The sequence below is a fragment of the Gracilinanus agilis genome, chromosome 6 (assembly GCF_016433145.1).
Source record: "Gracilinanus agilis isolate LMUSP501 chromosome 6, AgileGrace, whole genome shotgun sequence".
Taxonomy (NCBI): domain Eukaryota; kingdom Metazoa; phylum Chordata; class Mammalia; order Didelphimorphia; family Didelphidae; genus Gracilinanus; species Gracilinanus agilis.
The window spans coordinates 193,732,046-193,747,898 of NC_058135.1; the positions used below are offsets into that span (position 1 = coordinate 193,732,046).

The 15,853-nt window shown below is 39.7% G+C and overlaps 1 protein-coding gene across 1 annotated transcript in view; it reads left to right on the forward strand.

Moving 5' to 3' along the window:
* Positions 1-11,923, forward strand: part of LGI2 (leucine rich repeat LGI family member 2) — a 39,317-nt gene extending 27,394 nt beyond the window's left edge. The window contains exons 7-8 of the mRNA XM_044681237.1: positions 1,363-1,527; positions 11,106-11,923. Coding sequence (XP_044537172.1) covers positions 1,363-1,527; positions 11,106-11,923 — 983 coding nt within the window. The remainder of the gene's footprint in view (positions 1-1,362; positions 1,528-11,105) is intronic.
* Positions 11,924-15,853: the final 3,930 nt, after the last annotated feature.

Sequence of the window (15,853 nt, forward strand, 5' to 3'; positions counted from 1 at the left end):
TTGGCGCTCTCTCTCTCTCTCTCTCTCTCTCTCTCTCTCTCTCTCTCTCTCTCTCTCTCTCTCTCTCTCTCTCTCTCTCTCTCTTTTTTCCTCTCTTACTTTCTCCCTCTCTGTCTGTCTCTCTCTGTCTCTGTCTCTTCCTCTCCCCCCTCCAACTTTTCCCTGAATACCTCTCTCTTCCTTTCCTCCACTTGCTATTTATCAATTGAAATGACTTTTGTGAGACCATCCAAGCACTATCATAGGACAGTATTTATTATTTGATGTTGGGTTTTTTTGGAGGGGGGGAGATTCTTCAAGCCCCAGATTTTTCTGGGTCATGTAACTGTCCAGCATCACTTCTAAGAAATTATTCTTCTGATCCTCACACAATTAGTCAGGCATGCCAGCATTTAAAGAACTCAGCTAGGTGTCTTTTGTTGAAGGAAACAGGGAAGAACATTGAACAGCCACCAAACACACTGAAAATAAAAGTTTGCTAATGAGATAGTGGTGAGAAATAATCACCTGTGGCTAACAAAATCCCATAATAACCCTCTAACTTCTCTATACAACTAGGAAGTGAGTAAGTCACCAAATTTAAGTTATTTCCCCTCTCCTCATCACAGATTAACTGGCAAGTCTTGAAGGAACACAAAGAGAAAAGAAATGCCACTGAGACACTGTAGTCGCTCCTATTGCCTGATTCTTATAAGACAGGTCAGGTTTCCAAGCTAAGCTTGACAGCCTCCCTTTTCAGTATTTTCTGTGCTATTGTTTTCACTAATTAGCCACAGTTTTTTTCCATCAGAAGCCCAGGATCTGAGAGAGCTGGTATGTCAGGCTGCCTTCCTCAGTTCTTGACTTCACAGAAATGCGTCTGTTGAACAAAAACAATAGACTGCACCTGAGGCTTGAGGACGTGATTCCATTTCAAAATCTGAAGGCATGGTAGCAAAACTGACACAAAACGCAAGGTTTGCATCAACTTCTCAGCTTGGGTTTTTGATGGGCGGCCTCTATGGCATATAGCCTCTCTCCTACAACTTGAAAAGCTGTTCCTGCCAATTTTATTAGAAAGATTTGAAATCCCTTAACTTACTTCTGAAGCTACTCACCTGGAGGGAAACTTAATAGGAGCAGTAATATAGGCTGCAAATCCTGTGCAAACCATAATCTTTCCAGGATCCCCCACAGTGAATTATATTTTGATGCTTTTAGTGAGTTTAAACATGTTCTCTTTCCCTCATCTCTCCCTCCCTGGTCTGGCAGTACTATTGATAAATGAGGTAGCATATAAGCGATTGCGGGGACATCTAGCAGGGGATTTTTATGGCCATTGTTATTGTGTGTGTGTGTGTTTTTTTTAATTTCTGGTTTTAGATTTCGTGGTACATCAGACATTGCCCTACCAGTCTGTTTCTGTGGATACATTCAACTCTAAGAATGATGTCTTTGTGGCCATTGCACAGCCCAGTATGGAAAATTGTATGGTCTTAGAGTGGGACCACATTGAAATGAATTTCAGAAGCTATGACAATATTACAGGTATGTTTATGGTTCTAATCGGTTTTATTGACCAACATTCAGCATTGTGTAAGGTCTATGAAAGAAGAAATGTTTTCTGTCATAAAGGGAGATCTTGGATGCTAGACTCTATAAATGCATTCTCGTGGAAGTATAACACACATTTTCTCTCTTGCTTTTGTTCCATGTTGTTATTTTTGCATGGAATGATGAAAAAATATATTTTCTGGTGACTCTCATCAAGTAAGGTTGGGGAAATAAAGAAGAAAAGGAATTGTATCTTTTTTTTAGACTTGAGGTCATGTGTTTGAACTAAATTTCCAGGATCAGTGATGGGTCATGGAATCATCCACAGTCTCTTGACTTAATCTCCTTAGTCTTAAAGTTTTGGTTTCAGGTTTTGGCATACTGGGCAAATGCCTGATTGTCCTATACCTGCTTAGAAGTATATCCTTCAAAGCCAGGCCAATAGCCCTTTTCTGGTTGGTGTCCCAATTTCCCATCAACTTTTAAGGAACTTTTAGCGATACGAGGTCAATTAGGGCAGGTCAGGAACTATTTCTTTTGTTCTATAACTACTCTAGAGAAAGAATCTTGACTGAGTCAGAGTTGATTCTAGAAACATAGAGGAAGCAAGGGAAAGAAGTAGACATGGAGATTTTCCAGGAGTTGCGGGCCACATTAAGGATGAGGAATGCACCACACTGGATCAATTCCCATACTATTCTGTGCCTTCCATTTTGAAAAACATAACCCATTGGGCTACTCTTCCAGCAGTCACAGTCTTTTAATCATAGAGTTAATCTAAGTTGGTAAAAGATCCCAGTATGTGGCTGTGGCATTTTTTCTCATAGTCTAACATAAAGAATATTATTGCTTTGGGGGAAAATCAGCTCATTTATTCTTCTTTTTCCAAGTCTTGACATAGACCACTTCCTTTTACATATTGATTGTCTGGCCCTGACATCACAGGACATGTACTCATAGAGCCAGAATGCTAGAGTTGAAGAAGACCTCAGAGATCATCTAGCCTCAGATCTTCACTGAAGCTAGGAACATCGTTTCCCCCTTATTATACAAAGTAACTCACCAGGTAAATGGCAGAGCTACTTCTTTTGATTCTGAGTGTGTTGGCTTACCCTATGCTTCTGTCTTTGTGAAAGTGGAGCTCCTCAATATACCCTCATAAAATTGTGAAAGGTTATACCCTAAGCTGTCTAGTAATGGAGACAGCTCCTGTAGCATTTAGACTGCCTGACCCAGATCTAATCACCTAAATTAGACTTCATAAAATTGCTTGGAAGTCTGTTGAGTGGTTCCATGCAATGGGGATTTATTCTTGTTTAGGTGGCAAGAACCAGCTTGAAATGTCTCTCCCAAGGAGTTCCCTTTCATGAACTGAGGCAAGTTTCTGTGGAACTACCTCCCCCCCCCCCCTTTTTTTGCAAACTAGAAGCCTGTGGTGATGTCAGTGTGCTCAGCTGATTTCAATTAGACCCTTCAAATTGAAGCTGGGTAAATGATTTGGCATGCTGACTTCTTAAAAGGCCACAGTGATTTTGAAAGGGCACCGACATACGTTTTATATATAGCCAATCATTTAACAGTCATAAGAAAACAGGTTTCATCATACCGTCACTCTACCAAAAATGGCTAAATTTAATTTTCTCCACTTCCCAAGACAGTTTCTGCTGTCTTCCTCTATATTTTGAAGCAACTGGATCTACATTAACTTTCAGTTTTGAGGACCATTAAAAGGTTCCTCTCCTGTAAAGATAATTTTAGAGTCCTACCATCAATAGGGAAGGTACTAAGTGTTGTTTTCTAAGTTGTGTGATGGATTTGCATTGGCCTCTTCATACATTCTTAAGCAGCCTGCCTTTTATGTGCAAAGAAGAGTATTTTGGGGAAAAAGTACTGCTAAGGGTATCTATCTATGGTCATATAATGGAATGAAATCAGCTAGCTCACATGGGGATTAAATCCATGTCCTTGGAGTCCATTGCAGAGGTTTCTACCCAACTGAGCTAACCAACCGTAAGTCATGAATAAGAGTTATTAGATTTATTTATAACACGCTTCAAAAATCTCTGGAGCCTAATCTTTCTAAATGGGAGAGTTAAACTTGGGTTGTCAGGTAGAGTGTTGGACTTGGAGTCAGGAAGATCTGAATGTGAATCTTGTGTTACCCAGATGAAGTCATTTAACTTCTCCCATCCTCAGATTGCTCATCCATAAGATGGAACTAACAATAGGCACCTATCTCACAGGGTTCTAAGATTTTAAACACACAGACATATGAAGCCCTTTGCAAATTTTAATCAATATTAGTATTATATTGATGAGAGGTTGAACTAAATGATCTTTGAGGTCCCTTCAGGCTCTAGATCCATGACCCTAGTATTGCTATTATGGCACTGGGTTCCATAACCACATTAACTTGAGTTAGAACCCATGTTCCTGAAGTAAGATATTCTTCAAAAAATTAATTATCTAATTTTAGAAAAGTGTACCTTGAGGTGATTTCCTTTAGTAAAGAAGAATGGACTGGGCAGGATTATTCTGTTTAGTCAGCTGTTTCTGCATTGACTATTTTTAATGCCTTTATTTATTTAAATCAGCCATTTCTTAATGTCCCCCCTTTCCCACTCTACCTCCATACAATGATCATGGTTTTGTAACAAAGAAAAAACATTGAACAAAACTGACAAACCAATTACATGTGATAATACACTCAGCACTCCATGCCTGTAATCCCCCACATCTCTACCAAGAGAAGATACATAGGGGCAGCTGGGTAACTCAGTGTATTGAGAGCCAGGCCTAGAGACGGAAGGTCCTGGGTTCAAATCCGGCCTTAGACACTTCCCAGCTGTGTGACCCTGGGCAAGTCACAGTTTCCTTATTTGTAAAATGAGTTGGAGAAGTAAATGGTAAATCCAAATGGGATCACAAAGAGATGGACACACCTTAAAAAAACAAATGATCTGATCTAAATACACCCAGATCTATCTATCTATCCATCTATCTATCTAGTCCTGTGAACGTACTACATTTTAAAAATTCTGTTAATGCTTCCATATGGAAACACTTGCAATAAAATTTTTCCAAAACATGAAAAAATATAGAGAGATAACACACACACACACACACACACACACACACACACTCACATAACAACAACAACAAAATTCCTGGCCCAAGCCCACTAATTTCAAGATGTATTTTATACAATAAAACTTTAGTCTGCCAAAATACTTAGAGCAATTACTTTTAGGAATTTAGCCTGTGATTTACAAAGTCTTTTACCCTCAATAACCTTATAAAGTGTGTAGTACAAATAATATTAAATCCATGTTAGAGATGAAAAAACAAAACAAAACTGAGGTCCAGAGAGGTAAATGGGCTTGGCCACTGTAACACAGCTTATAGGAGGCAAATCTGAGATACAACTGATCATCTGATTACAAGACTAGATCTATTTGGACTAATGAGATTAATTTGGACACTCCTTTGAATCCTAATTGAAAGAAGAATAACCTGATCTCTACTTTCAGTCCACTGGAGGCAGATTTGTTAGTTTCTCTTTTCCAGTGTTCCCAATGGGACCTTGATGTCCTGTTTCTCTTAACATTGAGTAGTCTCCTTGTTTTTCCCCCATTTCTTTCTTATTAGTAGGATGATATCCAAGCACTATATTTTAAGAGCTTTCTTGATAATTCATATGACAACTGCTACTAACATTGATGCTATGAATCAGCAAAGAAGTCTAGGCTATTTTCCTATCAGGGGAATTTCATAAAAACCCAGAATCAGAGCAGTTGGTAACTCACTAGATAGAGAGCCAGACCTGGAGATGGGGGTGGTGGGGAAAGGGTTCTGGAATAAAACTTGGCCTCAGATACTTCCTAACTTTGGGATCCTGAGCAAGTCATTTAACCCCACTTCCCTAGTCCTTACTACTCTTCTGCCTTTGAATGAATGTTTAGCATCTATTCTAAGACAGAAGGTAATGGTTTAAAAACTAATCTAGAGCTAAACATCCATTTAAATCAACAAATATTTGTTAAATGCCTACTGTGGACAAAACACTGAGCTAGCTCCAAGAGGGGATATTCCCTATCTTCATGAAGCTTATAGTCTTATAGGGAGATACAACAAAGTCACAGATGACTGTAGATCAAAATAATACATTCTTTTTTATTTATTGCTGTCACAGTGTGGCTCCTTGTTCTTTTTTTAAAAATTAAGTTCATTTATTTATTTAACTTAAAATATTTTGCCATGGTTACATGATTCATGATCTTTCCCTCTCCTCCTCTCACCTCCCTCCCGTAGCCAATGAGCAATTCCACTGTTTTTACATGTGCTATTAATAAAGACCTATTTCCATATTATTAATATTTGCATTAGGGTGATTGCTTAGAGTCTACATCCCCAGTCATATTCCCATTGACCCATGTGATTAAGCAGTTGTTTTTCTTCTGTGTTTCTACTCCCACAGTTCTTTCTCATAAGTCCCTCAGAATTATCCTGGATCATTGCATTGCTGCTCATAGAGAAGTCCATTACATTTGATTGTGCCACACTGTATCCATCTCTGTGTAAAAGGTTCTCCTGGTTCTGCTCTTTTCACTCTGCATCAATTCCTGGAGGTCATTCCAGTTCACATGGAATTCCTCCAGTTCATTATTCCTTTGAGCACAATAGTATTCCATCACCAACAGATACCACAATTTGTTCAGCCATTCCCCAATTGAAGGGCATTCTCTCATTTTCCAATTTTTTGCCACCACAAAGAGCGTGGCTATAAATACAAAAGAATGCATTCTAAGTGCACTAAAGACAGACTGCTCTCTGAGGGTCAAAGACCAATAAGAAAAAAGAAAAAGAATAAGCATTTCTATAGTATCTATTATGCAGCAGGCACTAAAATGCTAAGCACTTGACAAATACATCATTTTATCTTTATCACAACCTTACAAGGTAGATAAACTAGAGGGATCTGTATGGCTTCACAGAGGTATTGGCATTTGAGTTAGGCTTTAAAGGATAGGTAATGATAATAGCTAGCATTTATATACTGCTTTAAGGTTTGTGAAGCATCTTACAAATATTATATCATTTAATTCTCATAATAACTCTGCAAGGTGCTATTCTCATCCCCATTTTGTTGGTGAGGAAATCAAGGCAGACAAAGGTTAAGTAATTTGCCCAGGGCAGAACAGCTAATAAGTGTCTGAGTTTGGATTTGAACTTCAGATCTGATTCCAGATCTACGGTTCTTTTCATTGCCACTAGCTGGGTAGGAATTAAGCAAAAAAGAAAGGAGAATGAAGGCTATTTTGAATGCAGGGAACAATGTGAGTAAAGGTACAAAGATGAAAAGTTCAGGGGACAGAGAATGATTTGGTTTGGTTGGAGCATGAAGTGAAGTGAATTAAATAGTTTAAGATAAAGTTGGAAAATTAGGATGAGGCCAGATTGTAAATCACTTTGAATGGCAAGTAGAGAAATTTGAACTTTACCTGGTAGACAGTAAGAAACTATCAATTTTTTTAAACAGAAGAATGACATGACTAGAACTGTGTTAAAATGATGATTTTATCAACTGGATAAAGGCCTGATGAGAGAGACAGAAACAAGAGAGGGTGCTGGGAGAGAAAAAAGGGGGGTAGGCAGAGAGAGAGAGAGAGAGAGAGAGAGAGAGAGAGAGAGAGAGTCAGGAAGACTTGTTAGGATTCTAAAGTTCAGGCAACAAGTAATAAGAGTGTAACAAGGGGATGATAGTGGAAAAACAGAAAGGGTGAATTGGAGAGCTTTGATGGAAGAAGTCTCTCCAGGGCTTGATCATATATTGGATTACTAATGTAGCCAATGGAATGTCGAGAGAAAGAGAAGACTTAAATATAACAACAAGGTTTTCAGCCTGGGACTGAATGATGGCTACTAGAGGTAGAAAAAAAGTCAATTCAGAGGAGAAGGAGGTTTACAGAGAAACACAATAAAGTTGGTTTGGGGGATGTTGAGTTTGAGGTGCTAATAGAGCATCCAGGTAGAAATATTTTACTGGTGCTTAGAGAAAGGAGTCTAGAGCTAAAAGAGACCATGAATGGTCTAGTTCAATTCTCATTTTAAGGATTTCCTTTAGGATAAGAAGCAGGAGCTTACAGTTACAATTAGAAGCCCTTCCTGCTAGCATTTCAGGATAGGAGACTCCTAGGAATTTCTCAGGACTGAACTGGGCTTCGTAGCAGATGCAGGGACATCAGGGCTCACAGAGAATGTCATTTCACCCCCTCAGGAAGAAGGGCTGCTAATTAGCCTAATCTCACAATATTGAGAGGTCTGCAAGAGACACATCCTGATGCTCCAAAGATGCCATTTCAAATAAGGCTCCTATGTTTGTTGTCAGGCCATCTGGTCTCTTAGTGCTGAACTAACATTCCTGGAAACAGCAGCTCCATTCTGGAAATGCAAATTCAGCACACTCTAGGGCAGGTGGAGCTAATGAGAGAAGATGGCTGTCCTAAGAACTTAAACTAATAAAATTTAAAAGTACAAAAAGCAAAAAAAGGAAGAGGTGATAGGGATAAGTGACCAGAGTCTGTCACTACTCCCTTTTCTGTTCTCTTAAACATGTAGGGATCTGAGGACTTAGCATTAATTACATTGATTACTACCCATCCCCTTTTCACCACCTTTGGTGAAGTAAAGTTTGTACAGTTGGTTCCATTGCAGCTTTCCTCTATTTGAGGAGGCAGAAACCAGTTCCTCATCTGTTTTGCCTTGTATCTCCTTAAGTTTTTCTTTTATTCTGTGTTCCAAAGAGATCTCAGATGGGACCAGGAGCTGGATAGTGCTTACTTCCACTTATTTTTCAGGATTATAGTTCATGATTGGATTCCTCATGTGATATTTTTTGTCTTTTCTTTTCCTTAAACCCTTCCCTTCCATCTTAGAATCAGTACTGTGGATTGGTTCCAAGGCAAAAGAGAAGTAAGGACTAGGCATTAGGGGGTTGTTACTTGTCCAGGTTCACACAGCTAGAAAGTTTCTGACTCCAGACTTGAACTCTGGATGCCCCATCTCTAGGCCTAGCTGTCAACTTACTGAGCCATCTAGCTGTCTCCTTTCTTGGTTTTTCAAAAGAGCAGAAAGTATGCTGGAAGTCACGTAGTCCAGACTTGAAGTATAAAAAAGAATCTGGGAATGGACCAGAGGACCCTGTCCAGGGTTCTGCTTTTCATCCCCTAGGCCTAGGGCAAAGGAGAAACGTTTGCTGTTTTATATATTATCTGCATCTCTTCAAATGTTTTATAAATATCATTGAACCCAAGAATCATGGGGGTCAAAGGGGCAGTATGACGGACAGTGAGGAGTGTAAGCTTCCAACCTTGGAGAGAAATTGCAGTTGATAAAACACAAAACAGCAGTAGTGATGACAATGAGAAATGAATAAAGAAAAAGAACAACTAATAACAAACAAATGAGGTGCAGTCTTTCCTCACTGAGCAATGTTTTATTATCACCTCATTGACTGTGGGTGGATGCTTGGCTTCCTGGGGGACCCTCAGCCCCCTAACACTTTATGTGCTGACAACAGAAACTCCAGCTGAGCTTCCATTACTTTGATGGGGCTCTCAGTTCCTTTTTCTTAGGTGTCATTTGAGGGGACTCAAATGAAGTAGGGCAAATTTGCATCTTTTCCAGACCTTATTTACCTATAATATACACGTTATTCATAGACATTATTCACCTATGGTGCATTCTATGCCCTCATTACTCTGTCTGCCTCTGTGGTACCCACATTTTCTGCATATCAAGTTGGTGACAATTTTGTTAGTGTTTTTGAAATGAGTTATTTTGGAGAGATGCTCATATTCGCCTTAGATATTGACCCTGCCCCACCCCAACCAGCCTCTGCAGAATAACATTAGTGTTCTCCATTGGTAAAAGAGACCTCAAGAAAGGCAAAAATGAAATATTCTAGTGAGGATTGCAGGATTTAGTGACCTGAGCTCCCAATTCAAATCTCTTCAGCCAAAGCAAAGTGGATAACTGGCATAACTATCCTGATTGTTTAAAGTTCAGCCCCTCTTTCCTACATCTGTGCATAGAATACCCATTTCTCTGACTTCTGATGCTGGCTTGTTCTAATTCTTTTCCCTACTTTATTTAACAATCTAAAACTAAGTTCTTAGCTTTTTTAATATTGTGGACCCCTTTGGCAGTCTGGTGAAGCCTATGGATCTCTTCTTATAATAATATTTTGAGCATATAAAACAAAATATGTCATATTATGAAGGAAATCAATTATGTTGGAATGTAGTTATCAAAATATATTTTTTTAAAACCAAGTTCATGGATAAGAACTTGCCTCAAAGTGAAAATAGTTGCTGATGACTCCACAAAAGTAGAGTGTTTTCCTGGGAGAAGCTAGAGAAAGCATCTCTTCACTTTGTTAAATGCTGGCTCAGGCTGTCCCTCCAATCAGCTGAGCCCAACACTTCTCCCTGCTGCTTCTGCACTATGGGGACCTTGGTCAAGCAGGCTATTGAATTAAGGCAAAGCAAAGCAGTAGAGATAAATAAATGACTCTTAAGGAGTACTCTGAGGAAATAACAACCCCAGGCCTGGTCTTCCTGCTGAAAACCAAAAGGAGACATGAAGGAAGAGTTTCTGTAACTTCCAAGAATAATACTTACCTTTTGTCCTAATTGCCTAGGGGGTTGAGGAAAACATACTCATTGAATTTCCTAGATCATAAGTCAGCAACCTTCAGAAGACTGCTGCCACTTTGCTTACTATACACAGTTCTGGAAAATGGAAGTAGGAATATGATTAGGAGATGATAAAGGCCCGAGTAAGTGGCAACCACCCAGTCTACCTTGGAAAATCCTCTTATGTGCCATACTGCTGTGCTGTTGTAGGTTGTCAGTGTTCAATGTAAGTAATTCAGACAATTTGTTTCTTCATTCACAATTAGTGGAAAGACATCTAGACTTTTTTTCCCAGCCAACAAGCCAATAAAGACCTAAGTTTGAATCCCCCCTCCAACACTTCCTAGCCAGTGCTTGAATACTTAAAAAAGTCATTGTATTACTGCCCTTAAGATCTTATCTGTAAAGTGGTGACAAAAATTCCAATAAGAACTATCTCCCATAGTTTAGTGGAGGAACAAATAAGGGAACATTTCCCCCATTCTTCAGGATGTTTAACTCAATTTTCCTTTTTGATTTTTTTTTGGTGCGACTTGTACTAAGAACTCAAATATCTCTAAAGCCACTGGTTCCTTTTCCTTTTTCCTCTCTTTTTTTGTTTTCCCAAACAAATCTTGTGCTTCCCCTCCTTTCCTATACCAAATATAGCTAGGACTTATTTCATTGCCACAATCTTCTGTGAGTAAAGAGAAAGGAATGGCATGAAAACTGTTTTGTTTTGTTTTTCAACTGTTTTAAGTGATGAATTTTACTTATGGGTTTTTTCTCTTAGTGTCTCCAAGGTACTTGAAAAATAATTTCTGTGACTAACTTTGATGATGCAGTTGAACTGTAACTGCACTAACACCCTTCCTTCCCTTTTGTCTTGGAGAACAGGTCAGTCCATAGTGGGATGTAAGGCAATCCTGATCGAAGACCAGGTCTTTGTGGTGGTGGCACAGCTTTTTGGAGGCTCACACATATACAAGTATGATGAGAGCTGGACCAAATTTGTCAAATTCCAGGACATTGAAGTTTCCCGGATTTCAAAGCCCAACGACATAGAGCTATTTCAGATCGATGATGAAAGGTTCTTTGTCATTGCAGATAGCTCTAAAGCTGGTTTGTCAACCGTTTATAAATGGAATAGCAAAGGATTCTACTCTTACCAATCTCTGCATGAGTGGTTCAGGGACACAGATGCTGAGTTTGTTGATATAGATGGAAAATCCCATTTAATCCTCTCCAGTCGCTCACAAGTCCCCATCATACTGCAGTGGAATAAAAGTTCTAAGAAGTTTGTCCCACATGGTGACATTCCTAATATGGAGGATGTATTGGCCGTGAAGAGCTTTAGGATGCAGAACAGCCTATACATTTCCCTTACCCGGTTTATTGGGGACTCCAGAGTCATGAAATGGAATAGTAAGCAGTTTGTGGAGATCCAGGCTCTCCCGTCTCGGGGGGCCATGACCCTGCAGCCCTTTTCCTTTAAGGATAATCACTACCTAGCCTTGGGAAGTGACTACACCTTCTCCCAGATTTACCAGTGGGATAAGGAGAAGCAGATCTTCAGAAAGTTCAAAGAGATCTATGTGCAGGCACCTCGTTCATTCACAGCTGTATCCACAGACAGACGAGATTTTTTTTTCGCCTCCAGCTTCAAAGGAAAAACACAAATATTTGAACATATAATAGTGGACTTGAGCTTGTGAAGGCACAAGGAGTGAGTAACATACAGTGGCACTGGCTCTTAAGAGAGGAGAAGAACAGAGCTACAGCTCTGACTGGGGAAATTGTTAGATGTTTTCAGAACTTTTAGAACTCTCATTTTAATCAGGGATTGCATTTTCTTGTCTAACTGCATGACATGTCCACTCTCTCATTTTAAAAGACATTTTAAAGCTATAATTATTGAAAAAAAGCTTGCAGCCTATCAGCATTAACCATCGAAAAAGGAAATGTGATTTTTTTTAAATGAATAAAGGAGGAGAAAATTGGATCATATGGGAGAGCTCTGATAACTAAATGAAAAATTTGGGAACTATCCATTCCACCTTAGTGATTGTTTCAGAAAGAATGCTTAAAGCAAAAGTCAGCTAAAAACATTTGCTGATGATTAGTATAAAATCTTATAATGTCAATGCTCAGCAAAACTATTTTGGTCCATCTTGGTTTCCTGAAATTGATGTACAGCCATTTTTTGCCCTCCTTTGAATAAAATGAAGGATATTGTTTTAATTCACATTGATGTGACATGCCATAGTATTTGAAAAAAATTTTGGCCACTACTTATGAAAAAAATGACAAACATTTTTGAGGGCTGGATGTGTGCCTTAGCAGGAGCACTGAGGGTCTCTCTACCTTTCATTGGAGCTTGAAAATTGGCTTAAAAAGAGACAAGAAATGTGTAATGGTAGTTTGTATGAGCCGAAGTTGTTGAATTTAATGTGATCCCTAGTATCTGCTTTTTCAAAAACATCCCTTGAGTTTGTTGGGTAACCCAACTGTCAGGCCAAAGATTGAATGATGCCATATATCTGGCCCTCAGAGAGATGAATCCTGGGGGGCAGGCACCTCCATCCAATGCTGTTGATCGTTCTGTAGATTTTTTTCAAAAAGATTTTTTCCTTAGAGAATCGTGTTAAATCATAGGGAATTCTTCATGAAAGACAGCTTGCTTAGAAAACCACAGGCAGTCCTTTGGTTTTTGCATGCTCTTCTCTCCCCCTACCAGATGATGTACCCATATAATATATGTATGCATAACCACATGTATCTACCACTTATCTATAGTTCTACTTGGAGCTTGGTGATGCTATTAGCAACCCAGTGAACTACTGATTCATCTTTTCTGCTTCTCTTATCCCCCCTCACCCCCACTGGCCCCTGACATAGGGGCTGCAGGTGCCAGACTGTGAAAATCCCAGACCCCCTCAATGAGCAGAGCTCTTTCCTGGCTTTAGTAACAGCAATGCTTAACAACCTCAACTACAACAACAAACTTCTGGGGCCAGAGAGTGCCCAAAGGCTCATCCACCTCCACTTCAGTGAGGGGAGAAGGGAGCACAGGACCCTTAGGCTTATCATAAGGGACTGAATATTGAGCCAGATGAGCTGAGTCACAGAAACCAGTTCCATGATTCATAGGACCAAGTTGTCCCCGATCAAAATAAGCCTTTTTTTGATTCATAATGAAGTTTTTCTTTTCTGTCCTCTGGCCCCAGTTTTGTGGAGGATTCTCACTGGATGCTCTGCTTGGTTAATAGTGTTTATGACTCTAGTTTTCTTTGAAATATATCAGGCAAGATTTTTTAAGACTGCCCATATAAAGGGAAACCAACCACCTCTGTTCCAGCAGTGAAGTTAGCACAATATTATTGCACCGATTTTTTTAAAGTCCATTTGCCAAGTCATGGGTAGGTAGCAGCTTAGCTACAAATATAAATGTTTACCGCCTATGAACAGAGAGCTCTGTAGGCAGCAGCCCTTAGCAAGGTGATGCCATGATGTTCTAGCAGCACCCTTGGGTGCACTATGAGACTGCAGGCAAAGAGTTTCTTGCCCAGAAGATGAGTGGATCTAATGAACCAGCCCACACATAACCAGAAATGTTACCACTTTGACATTTCTTTTCAGTCGAGCACTAAATTAATTCACAAGAAGCCCATTTTCTTTTTCCTTCCCTCTCAGTATATTTCAGATTTCTTTGTCCTGCTCAAGTTTTATCTTCTGTGCTTTATTTGAACTGATGACATAAGCTGTAGAGGCTTCCATGACTCCCCTGGGAGGTGGGAGCACCTGGGCCACCCTTCTGCTCTCTCACTAGCTATAAAGATGGCTAATGGATACTTCTCTCTGGGCACTACTTGGTCCAACTTATGTAGCAAACTGGGCAAGTAGCATAGGAAAAGTTTTCTTTTTAAAGACTCTGTGCCCCAGCCCAGTTCACTCTAGCATTCTGTTTTCCAGCTGCTAGTGACGAGGCTCACTTGAAGAGGCGTCACCTCATGGTACTGCCTCAAATGATTGGTTTGCCAGCTCCTTTTCTGACAGCAGAAAATAGTGGCACACAATGTGGATCACCAGGAAGTATAGAAGTATTCATTTTATGAGAACAGATGGGCATTAGTGCGTAGGGAAAAACAATTATAAGTCACCTGGGTGGCATAGTGGATAGAATTCTAGACTTGGAGTCAAGAAATGGCTCAAAATCCTGCCTGAGCTACTTCCTAGCTGTGTGACCCTGGGTGAGTCATTTGAGCTTTCTCAGCCTCAATTTCCTCATCTGTAAAATGGGACTAACAAGAACACCTACCTCACAGGGGTGCTGTGAGGATCAAATGTATTAACATGCAAAATGCTTTGCAAACCTAAAACTGTTCTATAAATGTTAGCTATTATCTTCATCATTATTTTAAAAGTATGTGATAGGAAATGCAAAAAGCAAATTCCCCTTTAGTTCCAGTTCATTTCTTTGGGTTTGGGTGGGAGAGAGAGAGAGAGAGAGAGAGAGAGAGAGAGAGAGAGAGAGAGAGAGAGAGAGAGAGAGAGAGAGAGAAGGAGACTGAGGAAGTCGTTTCTGTTTTTGTTTTTAAGAGAGCGTGAGGCAGTACAGACTCCTGACATACTGAGTCCCTTGTGGGAAATCATTTGTCTAGTCATTTTCTTTAAAGAAGCAGGAAAAACTCGAGCAGCAATTGATAAGGCCTTATACTATGGAGAACTCTTGCTGTGAGAGACTCTTTTCTCCATTAGCAACTTAGAGAACACCAAGAGGCCAGAGAATATTTGAGATCACATTCAATTGGAGGTCAGCATCATTAGTGGCTGTTCATCTCTCCTGGCCAAGATCTCTGATCTCTATCTTTGTTCATTTCCAATCTCTCAGGTTTCTCTTGATCCTGGCTTCTTGTTCTATATCCTCTGTGCAGCTGGGTGGGCTAGGTTATCTACCTTAAAGCCTGGAGGGGCTTTAAAATCTCACCGTTTGGGGTTAGATGTCAGGCAAAAGCCATTAATGAGTTCTTTGACATCATTGCTTTTTCCAGCTGCAAATAAAAATGTCTTTCCAACAACACCTTCAACTCTTTCAGAGCTCATTTATCTCCTTTATTTCATTTGATATTCATCACAATTTTTCCAGTTTAGAGAGGAACAGGTATTGTTGCCTCTATTTTGCAGGTGAAGAAACATAAAGAATGAGGATGGTTTAGAATCATAAATTCATAGGATGATAGATTTAGAGCTAGAAGGGGCCTTAGAAAGTATAGGCACCTTAATTTACAGAGTAGGAGTCTGAAGAACAGAGAAGTTAAGTAGCTTTTCCAGGGTCACAGAACCACTAAGTGTCTGAGCCTTTTGACTCCCAAGTCCCAAGTGCAATCTCAGGCAAATTACTTCCCCACTTGAGGCCTCAATTTTTCTCATCTGTCAAATGAGGGATTGGACTAGATGATCTTACCATCTCTCCTATGCCCTTGGAGATCACCTAGTTCAACCCTTTCATTTCTAAGATGAGGAAACAAGGGCCTAGAAGGATAAGAGACTTGCTCTCCCCCCAAAAGCTATTTAGTGACAAACTGGAACTAGAACCCTAAATTCTTTCCATTCCTCTGTCCTAGGCTTTTTGCTTGTTTGTTTGT